The following is a 16,167-nucleotide window of genomic DNA, read 5'->3' on the forward strand; positions in this document are numbered from 1 at the left end:
TTTTATAAGAATGAATTGATCAAATCTGCATATAATAATATGAAGTACAATTTAGATCTATATGATTTAGGCAATTAAATCCCCAGCTCTGTCATGTCCATCTTTTTACTTGCCCTTTTCCCTCTTCAAACCCCATTAAAATTTTCCTTTCGAATCCCTCTTTGGACGTCACCATTTAAGAAACATAACTCGTCTTCTTTCTTTTTGCTGTTTTTTCACCGTAGCCACCTCACCTCACCCCCTGTGAAGGTAGCTGCAGGGTGTTACCAATCTAATTTCCTACTTTTTTCTTTGTTTTTTAATTAAAGGTGTCCGCGGCTTAAATTCTTGGTTGCTAATATCACAGAAGTTTCTTGCAAGTACCCCCTACGCACTGCCACCCACTATGCTAGGTGGGTCCCATGTCTCCGAGTGAAAAGGCATGGCTACGCCTACCATTATAACTTCAGTCAGCAGCACCTACATTTCCCCATCTGACTTTTGGTGGGCAGAGTACGTTGTACAGGTACACAGCACTCTGCCTTTTTTCCCCCTAACCGCTGCCATAGCTAAAAAGCTTGAAAAGCAAGCCGAAACTACTTGATATAGTGACGCACAAGCTACCGCTTGAAGTGGCCCTTTTTATGTGACCCTTTGCTCTTGCATGATTGCTCAGAGTTCCCGCCGGTGGTAGAAAGATTGTAGCAGGAGAAACGAATTTTGAAAAGTTGTTTTTTTTTTTTTGGGTTGTTTTTTAGGAATGACTCAGATGGTGGTTGCGGGAGGAGAAGAGGGTTCCGACTGCCGGACGGTGGTGGTTGGGGTGAAGATGGATTTGCAGAGTAGAGAGCTTCTTACATGGGCTCTTGTTAAAGTTGCTCGGTCTGGTGATCGTGTCATTGCTATTCATGTTATCAATAACAATGGTGAATGTTTTGTCTTTTGTGTTTCATTTTCCGTTTCTCTTTTAAGTTCAAGAGACTATTGTGTTAAAATATCCAAGTTACTGATGATTGAAGTTAAAACTAGTGTGCTGTTCTAGATTTACAACGTATTTCTTTACCAATTTCCTTTCTCTTTTGCTTGAAGATAGTTATTTATATGTTTCTTTAAAGTTTCAATTTTTTGTAATAATTAATTTGGTGAAACTGAAATTGTGTAGACATTGTGGATCGTGATGGGAAATCATCCATCCTGCTATCAGTGGTGAAATCATTTGACTCAATTCTTGCTGTTTATGAAGGCTTCTGCAATTTGAAACAGGTAAAATTCTTTTCATTTTTCAATATGTTCTCACTTGAAGTTCGGTTTTCATGAGTACATTCAGTACGAAAAAGAACTGTTTAATGCAGACATAATGGGACCAGAACTTCGTAGCTTTTTTTTTAAAAGAAAATGAAACTTCAAAATTTTTTTTTTTTTTCGTTTGTTTACTGAATTTATCACTGTTTATTTACTGACAAGAAATTCATAGGAGACCTTGATTCGGCCGCAGCAGTTTCCGGTATCATATAGCCATCAGTCTGAAGTAAAATGGAATGTTGGCTAAAAAGTTTTGGTGGATCTAGTTCTTAATATTTTAATCTTGAGTGCCTGTTCTTGTTTGATAATGGAATCTGATACGACCCTCTACCTAAATATGTTATTTATGGTGTATTTAATAATTATTTTGTGTGTAAAAAGATGGATTTCTGGTAATGCTGCAGGTAGATCTCAAACTAAAGATCTGTAGAGGTTCATCTGTTGGGAAAATTCTTGTTGATGAGGCCAAATCTTACTCTGCAACACAAGTTATAGTAGGAACTGCTCAAAGTAATCATAAATTACGCTCATCCGCGTCTGTGGCGAAGTACTGTGCCAAAAAATTGTCCAAGGATTGTTCTGTGTTAGCTGTAAACAATGGGAAGGTTGCCTTCCAGAGAGAATCCAATTCAAGCCGCCGTGTTACTGTAAAAGGTATTGTTTTCTTTCATGAATTGTATGAAAAGGGGCATATTCAGGAGGGGTTAATTTTGGAAAATTTACGCATTAAATTCGAAATTCTTATATTTTTGGTGGGGGTGTTGGAGAGGGCAGGGGTTCGGGAATCAATACGTGTCGTGTCCGGAGAGAATATGATGTTAATTGTTTGATGACCCTTGGATCATTTCAAATTCTATCAGAAAACTCATGCATGTTTATGTTGTTTTTCGCTTGAGCAGAAACTGAACATCATGGCCCAAATGGTTTATTTAATGCCCTTCAAAGATCGTTCTGTAAGAACTCTAGAGTGCTTACTGATGGTCATTCGTTGGAGACAAAGTTAATAACTTGGGATGAAGATTCCCGTGGTCAAACTGATATGCTTAAACGGGATTGTTCGATTTGTTCGTTAAACTCGGTGGAACCCAATGATTCTGGTGCTCATTTAGCTAAGGAATCGTCTACTGATGACAGTGAAGAGAATTTGATGATCACCGAACCCCTGAAGATGCTCGATGCCGCACCTAGTTTAATTTCACTGTTTAAAGAATCAGCTGAACTGAAACCTGGTTGGCCGCTTCTTCGACCAACCGTATTATCCAGTAGGAAACAACCGTACAGTTCCCATGTGAGGCAGATCTCTGTGGTTGAATGGGCAATGCAGCTACCGAGTAGATACTGTTCGTCGATTGAGAATTTGACAAGTGATTCCGAACATGATGGCGAAAAAGATCAATCTTGTGAATTAGATGGAGAAAGTGGTGCAATGGTTTCTGTTGGGAATGGGACTATTTCCATTTCTTCATCACCCAATTGCATCTCGAGCTCTTTACCGAATGAACTGGAACGAATTCATCAGACATACTCAGCCACTTGCAGATTGTTCAAATTCCACGAACTTGTCTCAGCAACATCCAATTTTTCACCAGGTTTTTGTCTTTCATAAAATCTCTCACTTGAATCCTCAAGAAATGATTAGCGTACTCCTGTACATGACCACGTGACTACACTTGTCCAATTGCAGATAACATGATAGGTAAAGGAGGCAGCAGTCAGGTGTACAAAGGTTGTCTTCCTGATGGGAAGGAACTTGCCATAAAGATTTTAAAGCAGTCTGATGACTCTTTAAAAGAGTTTGTCCTTGAAATAGAAATCATCACTGCTTTACATCACAAAAACATTATGTCGCTTTTTGGATTCTGTTTCAAAGACCATCATCTTCTCTTGGTTTACGATTTCCTGTCCAGAGGAAGCCTTGAAGAAAATCTTTATGGTGAGACATTACCCCTGATCTTTAGTTCTTTACCAACTAAATGATTTTAGTACTGCATGAATTTTGGTTTCATTGTTGGAAATGAACATCAAAACTCTTAGAAATAAAAAATATATGTTAGAATAACATTTTTTGGTTTAAGACAGATTCTGATATATTTTTCATATGATTTCATATTTGGAAAAGATTTTCTATCATATTTTACAAATTTTTTTTCACATAAAACTAATCTAAACTAAGAGAGGTGGAAAAAGAGTATTAGCGCTCTAGGCGTTGTGTTGTGAATGCAGGTCTACAATAACCTACTTAAAAACCGTGTTGTGTCGTGTTTTCTTTTCTTTTCATTATATTTCAGCTATTCAAAATTAAACAACAATGAATCAGGTGCTGAAAAAGAACCTTCTGCATTCGGTTGGAGGGAGAGATTCAAGGTCGCAATAGGTGTAGCTGAGGCTCTAGATTATCTTCACAATCGAGAACCACAGCCTGTTATCCACGGGGATATCAAGTCATCAAACATACTTCTGTCTGATGATTTTGCGCCTCAGGTATTGCTACAACGTTCATCTAGCCGTCGTTTAGTATGTATAAACTAATCACTTACATTGCTCATCGTTTGATTATGATTCAGCTTTCGGATTTTGGACTTGCGAAATGGGCATCTCCAACTTCATCTCACATAACTTGCACAGATGTTGCTGGAACTTTTGGGTCGGTAAATTTGCTGCTCTTAAGTCATATCAGAAAAGAAAATACGTTAACCGAGTAGTTTTCTAGTCCCAACTTTTTAAATAAACATTGTGTTTTATGCAGATACTTGGCTCCTGAATATTTCATGTACGGTAAAGTTAACGAAAAGATAGACGTCTATGCGTATGGGGTAGTTCTGTTGGAACTTTTGTCTGGACGAAAGCCTATAAGCAGCAACTGTCCAAAGGGCCAAGAAAGCCTTGTTATGTGGGTGTGTTCTCTATGCACTACAGGTTCCTCATATGAAAAAAATAAACAAAAAAAAAATGAAAAAAATTTAAGTCTCCTCTTAGACTGTCATGGTCTATTATCTTTGAATTAATTATATCGATTTAAATTAACTGCATCTTCAATTTCAGGCAAGACCATTTTTAAATAATGGGAAGTTTGCATGTTTGCTTGACTCAAATTTGGATGATCGTTATGATAGTGAGGAAGCAGAGAGGATGTTTCTGGCTGCTTCACTCTGCATCAGACGCACACCTCGTGCTCGTCCTCAAATGAACTATGTAAGTTTTTACCCAAGAAAGAGACCTCATATTTACTCGTTTAAATTTCCTTCATAAAAAGACATAGTGAAACGTTACGTATTCTTCGCATAATGGCATTACAGATTCTGAAGCTTCTCCAAGGAGATAAAGACGCAACTAAGTGGGCAAGGCTGGAAGTGCACGCTTCTGAGGGATCAACACTAGAAGGGTCTGATATATCAGACGATGACACATTTTCTCAATCTAATCTCCGGTCTCATCTAAACCTTGCGTTGCTTGGCGTGGAGGAAGATTCCGTTTCGGGTAGCAGCATTGAGCAAAGTGTTTCTTTAGAAGATTATCTACGAGGCCGGTGGAGTCGATCCTCAAGCTTCGACTAACCTTAAATTCTTGCATATACGCCGAGAAAAAGTATATTTTTGTATGATTGTTTAGAGCATGTTCTTATTTTTATGGTGTTCGATTGGGCTTGGATGTGAGGTTGTTTGTGAAATTGTGAGTGTGCGGCCCTCCTCCTCCCCTTTGCAAACATGATCTACAAATTCGATATGGAAGTTTTTGTGGAGCGAATAAAATGCAATATCAGTAAAGTCTCATTGTATGTAAATCCTCGTGTAAAAAGCTTTTCTTTCTTTTTTGTTCATCGTTTGCTACAGAGATTGATTAGAGGCTCAGCAAGACAATATGTTGGCAAATTAATGTTTGTCTTTCATTAACAGTATATTATGATTTATTTGTTTTCATAGAATCAAAAATCCTTTAATAAATTTTTTTATCAGCTGTATTTATTAATTTTATCGATAAAAACATTATCAATATTTGTAAGTAAATCTGTTTGAAATAAGCTGATAAATTGTCAGAATTCATTTTCGGTGTTTAAAAAATAACAAATTTAATTTAATTTAAAATCTAAAAATTCGATAAACAGAATAAAATAAACTAAAATCTTAATAAAAAAAATCTAACAATAATAAAAAATAAAATCGGTACTATTATTGGTAAAAGAAAAAGAATAATATATTTTAGCCTTCCTGAAAATGAAAATATTCTCCTTATTGAAATAGGATCTTGGCGGAGGATGATGAAGTGCTTATCCTGCAAGGAGGAGTACAGCGGTCGAGATGTCGGAACGTGCCGCGAGTGCTACGAGGAGGCAGGAGAGACGGAGGAAGAGCTCAAGCGAGAGATCGAAGACCTTAAGACTAAGGTCAACTTCCTCCGCCTCCACACTGTTGTGGCGGGGCCTAACTACGCCACCACAAGGCCAAACGCGCCTTCCTTTTCCGACGTCGTTTTGGTCGCCTCAGATTCTGCTGACCCACACCTCACTTTCCCTCCGATCCCTGCCCATCGGGCAGTACTGGTACCCTTTTCAATTTCTTTTAATTTCCGGGTTTGAAGTATTGTGTTTCATCAGTCCGTTTTGTGCGTTGGAATTTGCTAGGATTTCAGTTTTGGTTCCCATGGACTTTTTCCTATGTATTCAACACTTGATTGCTTCAAACTTTCTATTAGCTCATCAAAAGCTGTTTCTTTTATTAAGCTTAAAAATGTGGAGGTCATTTACTGTAGTTTAAATCCGAAAGATTGAACTTTTTGTGTAAAGTAGCATTTAATTTCTGTCTGATCCACCTTGCATTTGATTTTTCTGGGCAAAAACGTTGAACTGAAGTAGTCCTCTTATGTTTTTATGTATTAAAGATGTACATGTTCTATATACGAAGCCGATGTTGTTGGCTGACAGGTATAAACTTTTAAAGGATGCATTTGCATGTACGATTCAATTGGCAAAAACAAAAATTTCTCGTGTGTTTTTTTATTACTCGTGCTTTTGAGAGTGCGATGTGAGTGAAGAAAGATGGCAGGGGATTTCTCTAGTTTTATTTCCTCTAATGAACATGTGAGAAAACACCTTTAAGAATTCGTTGATATTTGAGACATATGTTCATGATATTAAAATAAGCGTAGGTCATTGGATAATTGTTAGTTGGTTTCAAATAATTCCTATTTATTAGTTGGTTCAAATAGCTAACAAGAGTCCCTAAAAAAAAAAAAAACCTAACAATATTAAAAACTAAACAAAAACTCTAATGAGACTGTTTCACGGGTCAATTTTGTGATATAAATATCTTATTCGACTCGTGAAAAATATTATTTTTTATGCAAAAAGTATTACTTTATACTCAAAATAAGAATCTAGTCCACCCGTCTGAAGAACGTAAATTCGTGAAATCGTCTCACATGGTACTTACTCTAAAAAAAAAAAAAAGTAGATTTTGGTCCTTAAGTTACTTCCACCTTCATCATATAAGGCATGGTTCATATATACTTGGTTTTGTTTATTCGGCGCGCTGCTTCATTCAAAAGAACTCTTAATTCTTATATTATAGGTATTAGTGTCTATATATATCGTTAATGTTTAAAATCTCTTTACTGCCTAGCAGATAAGCCGTTCTCCAGTTTTCAGAGCCATGCTTGAAAACAAAATGGAGGAAAGCCTCAGTGGAACCATCAAGATCAGTGATGTATCGTACGATGCCCTCCGTGCATTTGTTAGCTATTTGTATACAGCTGATGCAAACCTTGATGAGCATATGGCCTGTGAACTCCTAGTACTGGCAGAAAAATATGAAGTGAAGCACCTTAAAACCTACTGCGAAAAGTATTTGATGTCGAAATTGAATTGGGAGAACTCATTAGCATATTATGCTTTTGCTCACCAGCTTTGTGCAAAGAGTTTGCTTGATGCAGCCTTGTCATTGATCGTGGACAACATGGACAAGCTCACTAAGCAAGTAGAGTACATGGAGCTTGTGGAGAAGGATCCACGTGTGGTGGTAGAAATCTATGAAGCCTATCTCTCCAAACAGGTAAATACTGCCGCTACTGAAAATCCAACCCCAAAATCCTAGTATCATAAAGTGCTTGTATTCGTGCTTAGGGGAAGATGTGATCGCATGGCAGCTCTGAGTTAGATTGGATTGATCCGTGAAAGTGCTTGTATTCGTGATTATATCTCATGAAAATGGTTGATGCATCCTTAAATATTTTGCATGTACTCCGGGTAATAAGTTTTTTCGTCCTTGAGGGTATCTTTGGTGGCTAGGATTGGGGAGGGACAAGTCTCCCTAAGAAATGAGCCTAGTTGAATCGGGTACCACGTGTATTTTGTAACCAAGCTTGGATACAAGTCTTGATTCTATTACAGCCGCGGTTCTATGAGTTACCTTATTTGGCGGAACATGAAAGAAAAACAGAAGAAGAGAAAAACCAAGAAGTTGTTTGCAAATGTTTTAAAAACCATCGACTAAATTAAATTATTATTTATAAAATATAACAGAAAATAGTCATAACGTAGGCCGATCTCCATTTGTCTAACAATATTATGATCACGTCCTGAATTGTAATTATAAAAAATTACTTACAATAATTGGGTCATTTTTGAATGAGCTCAAATCCGAAAAATAATGGGTGATCGTAACTGCTCAATCATCATCCTCTGAGTTATGAGGCTTGCATGGAATGGACATCATGACCTTGAACTCCTCAAAATCCAGCACCTCGTCCGAGTTTTCGTCGAACACGCTAATCATGTCCTTGCAATCTTGTCCATTGCTCTTGTCCCACAATCCCCATCTCGACAACACGGTCTGCAGCTCTTCGCAGGTTATGTATCCATCGCCGTTCAAATCAAAAACTTCGAAAGCCTTCCAAAGATCATCGCTAGCTTGATCAACTGAACCATTGGTGTTTTCTTGGATTTTGGCTTTGACCGTCTCCTCGTAGAAGAAGAAGAACTCTTATGTAATCGAGACTTGTATGTCCCACGATCTGTTTGATCTCGTCTAAGGTTGTTCGTGCTCCTGTGTTCTGCAGAAGATGATGCAGCTGATGAACGCCGACCAGACCATTGTTGTTTGTGTCCAGGTTCTTGAAAATTCTGTGCAGATCATCTGCACTGAGAATAGCAGACATGATTTAAAAGATGAAAAGGAAAGAGTTAGCAATTAGATTTTGTTACCAGGTTTGGGAATTTTATGGACTTCTTGTGTTTATATTTGAGGGTGGCGGGATCGTATTTTGCTGTGTTTTTGTGGTGGTGGGGTTGGATGGTGGTTGTGGGTTATGTTTGAAAAGAGTATTTTGTTGGTTTGCAATGAGTCTATAGTACTAGATAGCGATATACGTATATATTATTATTTTATAAAAATAAATTTTATAAATAAATTTGTTTAATGTAAACATATAGTTTTATCTGAAAAACTTTTTTCTATCATTCTAAAAAAAGAAGAAGAAGTTTTTTAAAGTTTTTAAATTCTTTAAAATCTTTAAAGTTTTTACACAATTTTTTTTTTATTGTGTATCCAAGTAATGGAGGGACACAAGTATATGATCAATAAGACTCAATGAGCACCCTCAAGGCATGCGAGTGGGTGAATATGTGAGCGTTTGATCAATGATCAGGAATTCGATTCTTTCTGTTAACATTTTATCATGTGAGCTTGTCACACAAGACTTATATTGATGATGTAATTTGTAGTTTGTTACGTTAATTTAAGGTTTACCCAATGTATATTGAAGTATAGCGCAATTCCAGATGGTAGACCGACTGGTTTGATGGTTTGAACCAATCCCACTTGTTATCGAATTGGGTTGGGTTGATTTATGAATCAGAATCAGAACAAGAATCAGTGGAAATTGGATGGTATCACTTGTACCAAAATTCAATCCGAACGGGTATGACAATGGACTACATTAAAAAGTTCTCCCCCACATATTTGAATAAATGCAACAAAAATCCTAATTTTTTAAACGATGGGTTCAAGAAATCAAAGCTGCTTCATCTGGTGTCGCTCTAGCTCAGTTTCGATCGACTTCAAATAGAACTCAAGCTATTCAGCCAACCAGTTCAAGCGACACCACTTAAACTCAGCTGCATAAGTAGTCAGGCGTTTTAAAAAAAGCTCTATCATAGACCATTAAATTTAGTCTTGACATATACAAATTGTATTGTATCTTGCAATTAATCAATGCCTAAATCTGTACAAACATTACAAATAACTGCGTCTTCAGCCAAATATGCACTCCTTTTTAACCTTCTGAGCACAACAAATATCGCCCTGACCCGGAATCTTTTCACCGTTAGATATGGTTATCGGCTATCAATATGAATATCGGTGTTGAACCATAAGCTTGAAAGAAGAATCAAAACCCAAAAGACGAGTCTTTTAAGCGGGAGAGCCTATATGATCAACCTTCTTTATCAGTCCACAAATTTCTTATAATCCTTTCTCCTCCAGTTGATCTCTCGTCGGATACATGTTCTCGCATATAAAGTTCTAGACGATATGCTACACATCCCGCGTATCGCTACACTTTCGTATCGGATGGATTGAGCTTTGAATCAATCTCAGACGTTGTTTCTGAAGATGTGAAAGAGTTCGTGCCTTTGGAGGGAGATGAAGGTGGAGTGGGCAGCTTCTTTGGCAACATTTGCTCCCAATTGTATGCCTTTGGCAATGATCTTGCTGCTTCCGAAATGAAAATTAGAGAAAGAAGACTCAAGATCAAGCACTTTCCCATCCAAGAACTTGACATGATGAAGGCCTCAAGAAGGTAGAGAAAAACTAAGCACCTCCCCACTTTTAAACTCCTTTAGCCTTCTTGTCTAGGCAGACATGCTGAGAGATCTTAGGACCAAATACAATTGAGAATTAAAATTTATAGCCTATATTAACAGTACCGAATGAAATACAAGTATTGCCAACTAGTTTGTTCCAGGAAAAGCAAAACATTCGGCAGACAATTTGATAGTATAATAGCTTTCAGATCTTAGAAGTTTGTGCTCGTGCTTTTGCTATGATTTCCAACCAGGAATACTTTGTGTTCCCATAATTTATCTTACTTTTACTTGGGATCAAGGATCTCATTACTCTAGACCCCACATATGTCGAAATTTTATCTTTTTTGGAACATATATCTATCATTTAATAAAAAAAACTATTAGTAATGTGTCATAAGCCAATAATATATTATATTGTTTGTTACTACTGTACTACATAACAATTTAGGCACTAATTTTCTGATGTTCGCTTTGCCGCTAAAACCTACAAATTTTCAAATGAAAAATGAGAAATAGTAGCCATATTCAATCATGCAAACACAAGGGAGGATAGGCTTGTGAGATATATAATAATACTCTTGGACACTGAGTAGGGGAGACAACCCACTGTACAAAAGGTTAAATGTGTTTGAAGAGTCCCATAATTTGAAACTTGGAACTTTTTGTGTACTGCTTTAGACAACAAAGAAACAACTGAAGATAATGAATGCCAGCAGCCCTATCCTTGAGTTAGCAATAATATAATCTTTATGAAGTGTTGATTTTATCAGATTACCTTCAACTCCTAATGGTTGTCTTTCAATGTATAGCTTTCAACTGGTGACTTCTTATAATATCGATTCCATAATGACTTGTGTCCTTGATCCCATGCAGAAGATCAGACTCAAAAAAAGTTAGCCCAGACGGATCAATTATTAATTTCGACTTGCTTTTGTTCTATAAAAATGATTAAGTCTAATATATAAAAAAATCAATAAGTGTCACACTCTCCCATTTTTATTGAATCAAATTGTTGTAATTTGTACTGTAAATTTATATATATACATATGTTTGTATGATTTTGACACTGTATATCTTCCATCTTCCTTCATTTAATTTCGATTTTTTTTTCCCAAGTTCCATACACAAAAAAGATTCTTGAAAATCACTTCGGATTGTAGAAGACAGATAAAAACGATAAAATAACAAATTAAACACCATATTAACCCTTCATGATATATACTAATTAACAACATATATCTTTGTTAGGTATAGTTGATGAATAAAAAGTATAAACCAAATGCTGCAAAAATTAAATCTATTATTTTCCAGCAGCATCAAATTAATGAAATGGTTTGTGCAATATGAATGAAGATCTGTCTGCGAATCTGGAAATTTATTACAGGAGGACGTCATGTATTTTGCTATCAATTTAGATCACTCGTATTCACAGAAATTATCTCTATCGCAAACCCCATCACTTGGGCCCAAGAGCTGATTGAATGGTTATTAGTTTTTGCAAGTTAGGATGATTTATTTATGATAAAGAGTCTCATTCTAGGGGTCTACCAACTTTTCTATACAAAGAAGAATCGGATTTTTCTTTTTTGTTTTCGTTTTGTTTCAGTGGATAAAAATATTAGGTTTGAGTTTCGATTAAATTAATTATTATTTTCTTTTATGTATAAAAGTTATTTTTTTAAAAAAAAATTAGAAGAGGGGACTAAAGTACTGTTACTGCCCAAATTAATTAATATCAAAGTGAAATGTGGCTAAATAGCTATTAATCTTGTTAAGGCTGTGTTTGGTTGGCGAAATGAAGGTTCAATGTGTTGGCAATATTATTTCAAACTTTGGTGGATTACGGTTTGAGCATCCATCAGTGGTCATGAGATGTTAAAATGAGCTAGGTCAGTCGTGCTGGCCGTCGCACTAGTTGTTTTTACATATCTGACAATAGAGGAGATTATATAATATCTATCAGATAAAAGTAGGATATCTACCCTTCCCCAACAAAGATTCCAAGTTGATTAGAAACGAAAACGTAGGCCCTAAAATTACAAAAGTTTAGTGGCTTTGAAAGTACAACTCTTGAAAAGAAGGGAAAAAGTAGCTATTTGATTTCCAAATTATGTGTAGATGGCAAAAGCTATAACCAGAGACAAAAGGGATTGGATGATGGATCGATCCTCCTTCACTAGTCCGCTGATTCTCTTCTGCAAGACTGGAAAAATGGCCAGCAACAATTCCCTAGGACTCCATTTCTTTTCCTGTGTATATTCCAAGTTTAGAAACCAATTCATCAAATTGTTGCTCCAAGAATCTCGCTTTTTCTTGGTGCACACACATATATATATATATAGACACACACACACGCACAGGAACACATTTAATTGAGTCAAAAATTTGTTTTCTTAGATTACTTGTATAAATTAATATACCCTTTGTATGAATTCATAAGCATTTTAAATCCTGGATTATATTTTCGAAAAGTAAAGATACCTAATACTAATCAGGCTGCGGCCACTGCTGCCACCACTTGTTCTACTACTATCACTATCGGTGGAACCCGTAAACCTTTTCTTCCACCAATCCCTTTCCCCGCAAAACTTCAACGATTCCACTCTTCCTCCGACATTTTTGTCCATACTCTTCGTTCTCTTGGACGGCAAACCAACCGGGAACACCAGTTTCAGAAGCAGCCCTCTGTTTTCAAAGCTCTCACTTCTCGTAATCCTGTCGCTTTTCTTGCTTTCCCGACTCCTCCTCCGCAAACCTCGATCGTTATCCAGTCCCCGCAGCTGTGGAACTCGCGTTTCTGATTTGGGATCCTCGACGAGGTCCGTCAAAGAAAGCTCGTACGAGGATTCAGGCATGCTTTTCACCAGTTCCATAAGCTCAAACTGGCTTCTGACGATGGCTTGTAATCTTGAGTTTGGCGATATACAAGTGTGATTGTGGTGGCGGTTCCTCCATAGAGGCGGTGAGCAGTAGCCAGATTCAATGCTTTCCATGGATTCTTGAATATTATCATTTGGGATAAATTTCACTGCTTCACCATCACATCTTCTATGGTTTTCAGGTGTGTTACCGGATTTCATCGACGCCATGTTGCTGTAATTGTGGTCTGCTCGATTTATTATTTAATTTCTCACATGACAACGAAGTAGTCTAATTTGGTGTGGCCCAAATTCTTTTGTCTGCTTAAAGACAAGGATCTTTAGATGAAAGGCTCTAAGGCCCCCTGATTTCTCTTCTCCGATTAAGTTCATACCAAGTGTTAAGGATTTTATAATTACTATCTTCTTGTTATACATGAATTTTACAAGTCTATAATTTTGAAAAGCACATGTAAGTTTGACGCCATTTCTGTCCGTAGAATTACATAATTTAAACAATATGTCAAAAGTTTATGCATAAAAATAAATTTTTTTTTAAAAAAATTAAGTTGTTTTCTAATTTTCACCAAAAGGAGCTAATTGGAAGATTCGTATATTCTCGGGGGTAAGTCAACATCATATGATTTTAAGCAAAACAATGTTCTTGTTCTTGTTTAATTTTTAAATAAAAATTTTGTATTCACGCATATTTAAATTGTGGGCTATAATAATATAATAAAAGTAAAACCCATTCATTTATATTAATTTACAATGCATTAACATAGATTTGAACTTATTCTAACAATATTAATACAAAATATAAACTGTGATCGATGCATTATTTGTTTATACAATGGTTTCCGCTTTGGTATCTGCCTTGTCTGTATTTGCCTGCACTTCCACCTCTTTGTTCTTCCCCCACAGCACGCAGTACAGACCACCAACCAGTAGTATTCCACCACAAATACTGTACAATTTCCAACAACAAACCCCGTCACATCGCATATATGGATTATGGATAGCATAACAAACACACAAATTTTGATGGATGTGACTGACAGTTACCTTCCCAAATGAAGTATCTCCTTCCACACAAGTGCTGAGATGAAGGCAGTAATAAATAGTGTTAGTGGCGTGAAAGAGGCCGTAAATAGCGGACCTTTGCTCTCCACAGCACTTAGTTGCAACCAATACACCAATCCTGTCACCACTATACCCTGAAAATATATACGTGTTTCAAAAAATTTCTATATTACACGAGAAAAGATAAACAAGGGAGAAGTCAGAAGACATACACAATATGCAACAGAGAAAAGATTCAAATCCCATTGAAGCTTCCAGGACGACAGGTTCCTCTCTATTGCCATCGCCCACACAAATGACTGAATGCAGCTAAATAAACTCTGCAGCAGCGCAAGCCGAAATTTCGCTGGATATCGCTTCACAAGAGGGGCCTGAAACACAACATTTAAATAGCAATTTCAAACTGCGAGGATATGACAGCATTGGGCATATAAAAGACATTCGCAATGTCAAGAAAACATGTCATGTAATGTACGTCTCCATCAATTAAATTAAACCTGCATGACAAGCCACCAAGCCCAAGCAGCGTTCGCCAAGATCATGAGCAGACATCCTTGTACCAACTTGTCTTTGGCACTCATCAAATGCGAAGCAGGATCATGGGTATCCTTGGACGACCACTTCATGAAATTTATCTTCGGCCCTTTCACCAAAGCAAACACAATCGCCCCGGAGACGCTGATTACAGTTCCTACAACCTTAGCGATCCCGTGAAATCGTGTGACCGAAAGGCTTTCAACTCTGAAATAACGTTGTTTAATTTTCTTGGGAATAAGTCGAAATATTCATGAAAGTTTGCAAGTTAAGAGAATCCGTGACGTACCGGAATAAAATAGACACGACGAAGGTGAGAGCAGGAATGGTGTTGATGCTGGCGGAGGCGAAAGTTGCTGAGACGTAGTTTATTGCGTAGGAGAATAGATTCAAGCTTAAAGTAGACCTGTAAAAATTAGTAATTTTCAAGATTCAAAATTTTATTCAATTCATTAGCAACAGCTTTATATGCATGCATGCTCATCTGGTAGAGTAAGAGAGTAAACTTTTATATAATTTTGGATAATCCACTCGGGAAATATAACATTTCACATAAGTTACGTCATCCTTCCACCCGACAGTTACACGGATATATTATCAATTATAATCTTTAAATGCTTGATAAAACTAGTGAATCCAAGGCATACCCAATCAATGAAATCAAGAAAATTTTCCCAATTACAGGATAAGGCAGTGGATCAGCTTCCTTCCTGGAAACCACAATTAACAAGCAAGATTTCAAGAACCCAAATAATTTACTAAAAAAGGAAAGAAAATAAATGTTTTACAAACTAAAATTTAAAGATAATTAAAGGGTACGTATATATAAAAAGATGTCAAATTTGAGAAAAATTATCATACCTCTCTAGGAAGTAAGCAAAAGGAGCCAAAGCAACAGTGGCAATTGCTTGGCGATATGCAACAAAGACAAAAGGATTCATTCCTTGTGCAATTGCTGCTTTAGACAACAAGGCCATGCCTGCATATGCAAATTGAATGAAAATCACTACAATATATGGATTCTTTTTAATAATTAAAAATTTGTTTGAGTTCTCCATTTTAATGTTGTTGGAAGTTAAAAAATTTGTGTGAGAGATAGCTCGCCAGCCCGCCTATAATATTTATAGAGAAGATTTCAGGATATATGTCACCACTCCTTTAACTTTAGATGGGTGTCTATCTTGCAGGTGACCTGCAACTTGTCCAGTACTTTCTTTTGGTCTTAAGAAAATTACCCTTGTTTTGAACAAATTCGAACGCAAGATAATGAAGTTTAATACATATAGATCTCCGAAAACTAAAGTAATACATCATTTACTATAGTGAGAAATAACGATGTGACATGAATTAAGCCTGAAAGTGGTGGAATTTGGTAAAATTAGGGAAAAAAATATTTAAAATAATGAAACAGAAAATAGCTTGAAATAAAAAAACGTGACGCCCTTTTTTATTTGTATAAATATCCTTCACCTGTCTATTTTGTTCCCCCCTTTTTTTTCCCCAAAAAAAAATTAAAAAAAAAAAGAAAAAAGAACTTCGGAAGTAGCTAGACGCTAGTGCACAACTATCCCATCTTGTAAGGCCTAATTAGTGAACGCATAAATGTTAAAGGAA

The 16,167-nt window shown here is 36.5% G+C and overlaps 4 protein-coding genes across 6 annotated transcripts; 2 read left to right on the forward strand and 2 right to left on the reverse strand.

The window, feature by feature from the left end:
* The first annotated feature begins 150 nt into the window (after positions 1–150).
* Positions 151–5,167, forward strand: LOC140968751 (protein kinase STUNTED). The gene is made up of 11 exons (XM_073429850.1): positions 151–505; positions 738–905; positions 1,142–1,242; positions 1,686–1,935; positions 2,181–2,870; positions 2,966–3,214; positions 3,599–3,762; positions 3,846–3,925; positions 4,028–4,175; positions 4,324–4,473; positions 4,578–5,167. The coding sequence occupies exons 2-11, from the start codon at positions 740–742 to the stop codon at positions 4,833–4,835; spliced, it is 2,256 nt and encodes a 751-aa protein (XP_073285951.1). The 5' UTR covers positions 151–505; positions 738–739; the 3' UTR covers positions 4,836–5,167.
* A 310-nt stretch (positions 5,168–5,477) lies between these two features.
* On the forward strand, positions 5,478–7,513 carry LOC140968657 (BTB/POZ domain-containing protein At4g08455). 2 transcript variants are annotated; one of them, XM_073429681.1, is made up of 2 exons: positions 5,478–5,818; positions 6,897–7,513. In XM_073429681.1, exons 1-2 carry the CDS (start codon positions 5,534–5,536, stop codon positions 7,365–7,367), a joined length of 756 nt encoding a protein of 251 aa, XP_073285782.1. In that variant the 5' UTR covers positions 5,478–5,533; the 3' UTR covers positions 7,368–7,513. The 2 variants fall into 2 exon arrangements, with proteins under 2 accessions (XP_073285782.1, XP_073285783.1); XM_073429682.1 differs by having other exon boundaries at positions 5,482–5,818; positions 6,900–7,513.
* Positions 7,514–12,062: 4,549 nt separating this feature from the next.
* On the reverse strand, positions 12,063–13,167 carry LOC140968788 (uncharacterized). Of its 2 annotated transcripts, none has more exons than XM_073429897.1 (2): positions 12,567–13,167; positions 12,063–12,327 (listed from the first exon to the last, which is right to left on the reverse strand). In XM_073429897.1, exons 1-2 carry the CDS (start codon positions 13,165–13,167, stop codon positions 12,308–12,310), a joined length of 621 nt encoding a protein of 206 aa, XP_073285998.1. In that variant the 3' UTR covers positions 12,063–12,307. The 2 variants fall into 2 exon arrangements, with proteins under 2 accessions (XP_073285998.1, XP_073285997.1); XM_073429896.1 differs by having other exon boundaries at positions 12,560–13,167.
* A 502-nt stretch (positions 13,168–13,669) lies between these two features.
* LOC140968776 (WAT1-related protein At1g43650) lies at positions 13,670–15,660 on the reverse strand. The gene is made up of 7 exons (XM_073429878.1): positions 15,415–15,660; positions 15,201–15,263; positions 14,843–14,959; positions 14,517–14,760; positions 14,232–14,390; positions 14,002–14,153; positions 13,670–13,903 (listed from the first exon to the last, which is right to left on the reverse strand). The coding sequence occupies exons 1-7, from the start codon at positions 15,609–15,611 to the stop codon at positions 13,783–13,785; spliced, it is 1,053 nt and encodes a 350-aa protein (XP_073285979.1). The 5' UTR covers positions 15,612–15,660; the 3' UTR covers positions 13,670–13,782.
* Between the last annotated feature and the right edge of the window lie 507 nt (positions 15,661–16,167).

This window comes from Primulina huaijiensis, unplaced genomic scaffold (genome assembly GCF_012295235.1).
Source record: "Primulina huaijiensis isolate GDHJ02 unplaced genomic scaffold, ASM1229523v2 scaffold37775, whole genome shotgun sequence".
Lineage (NCBI taxonomy): Eukaryota > Viridiplantae > Streptophyta > Magnoliopsida > Lamiales > Gesneriaceae > Primulina > Primulina huaijiensis.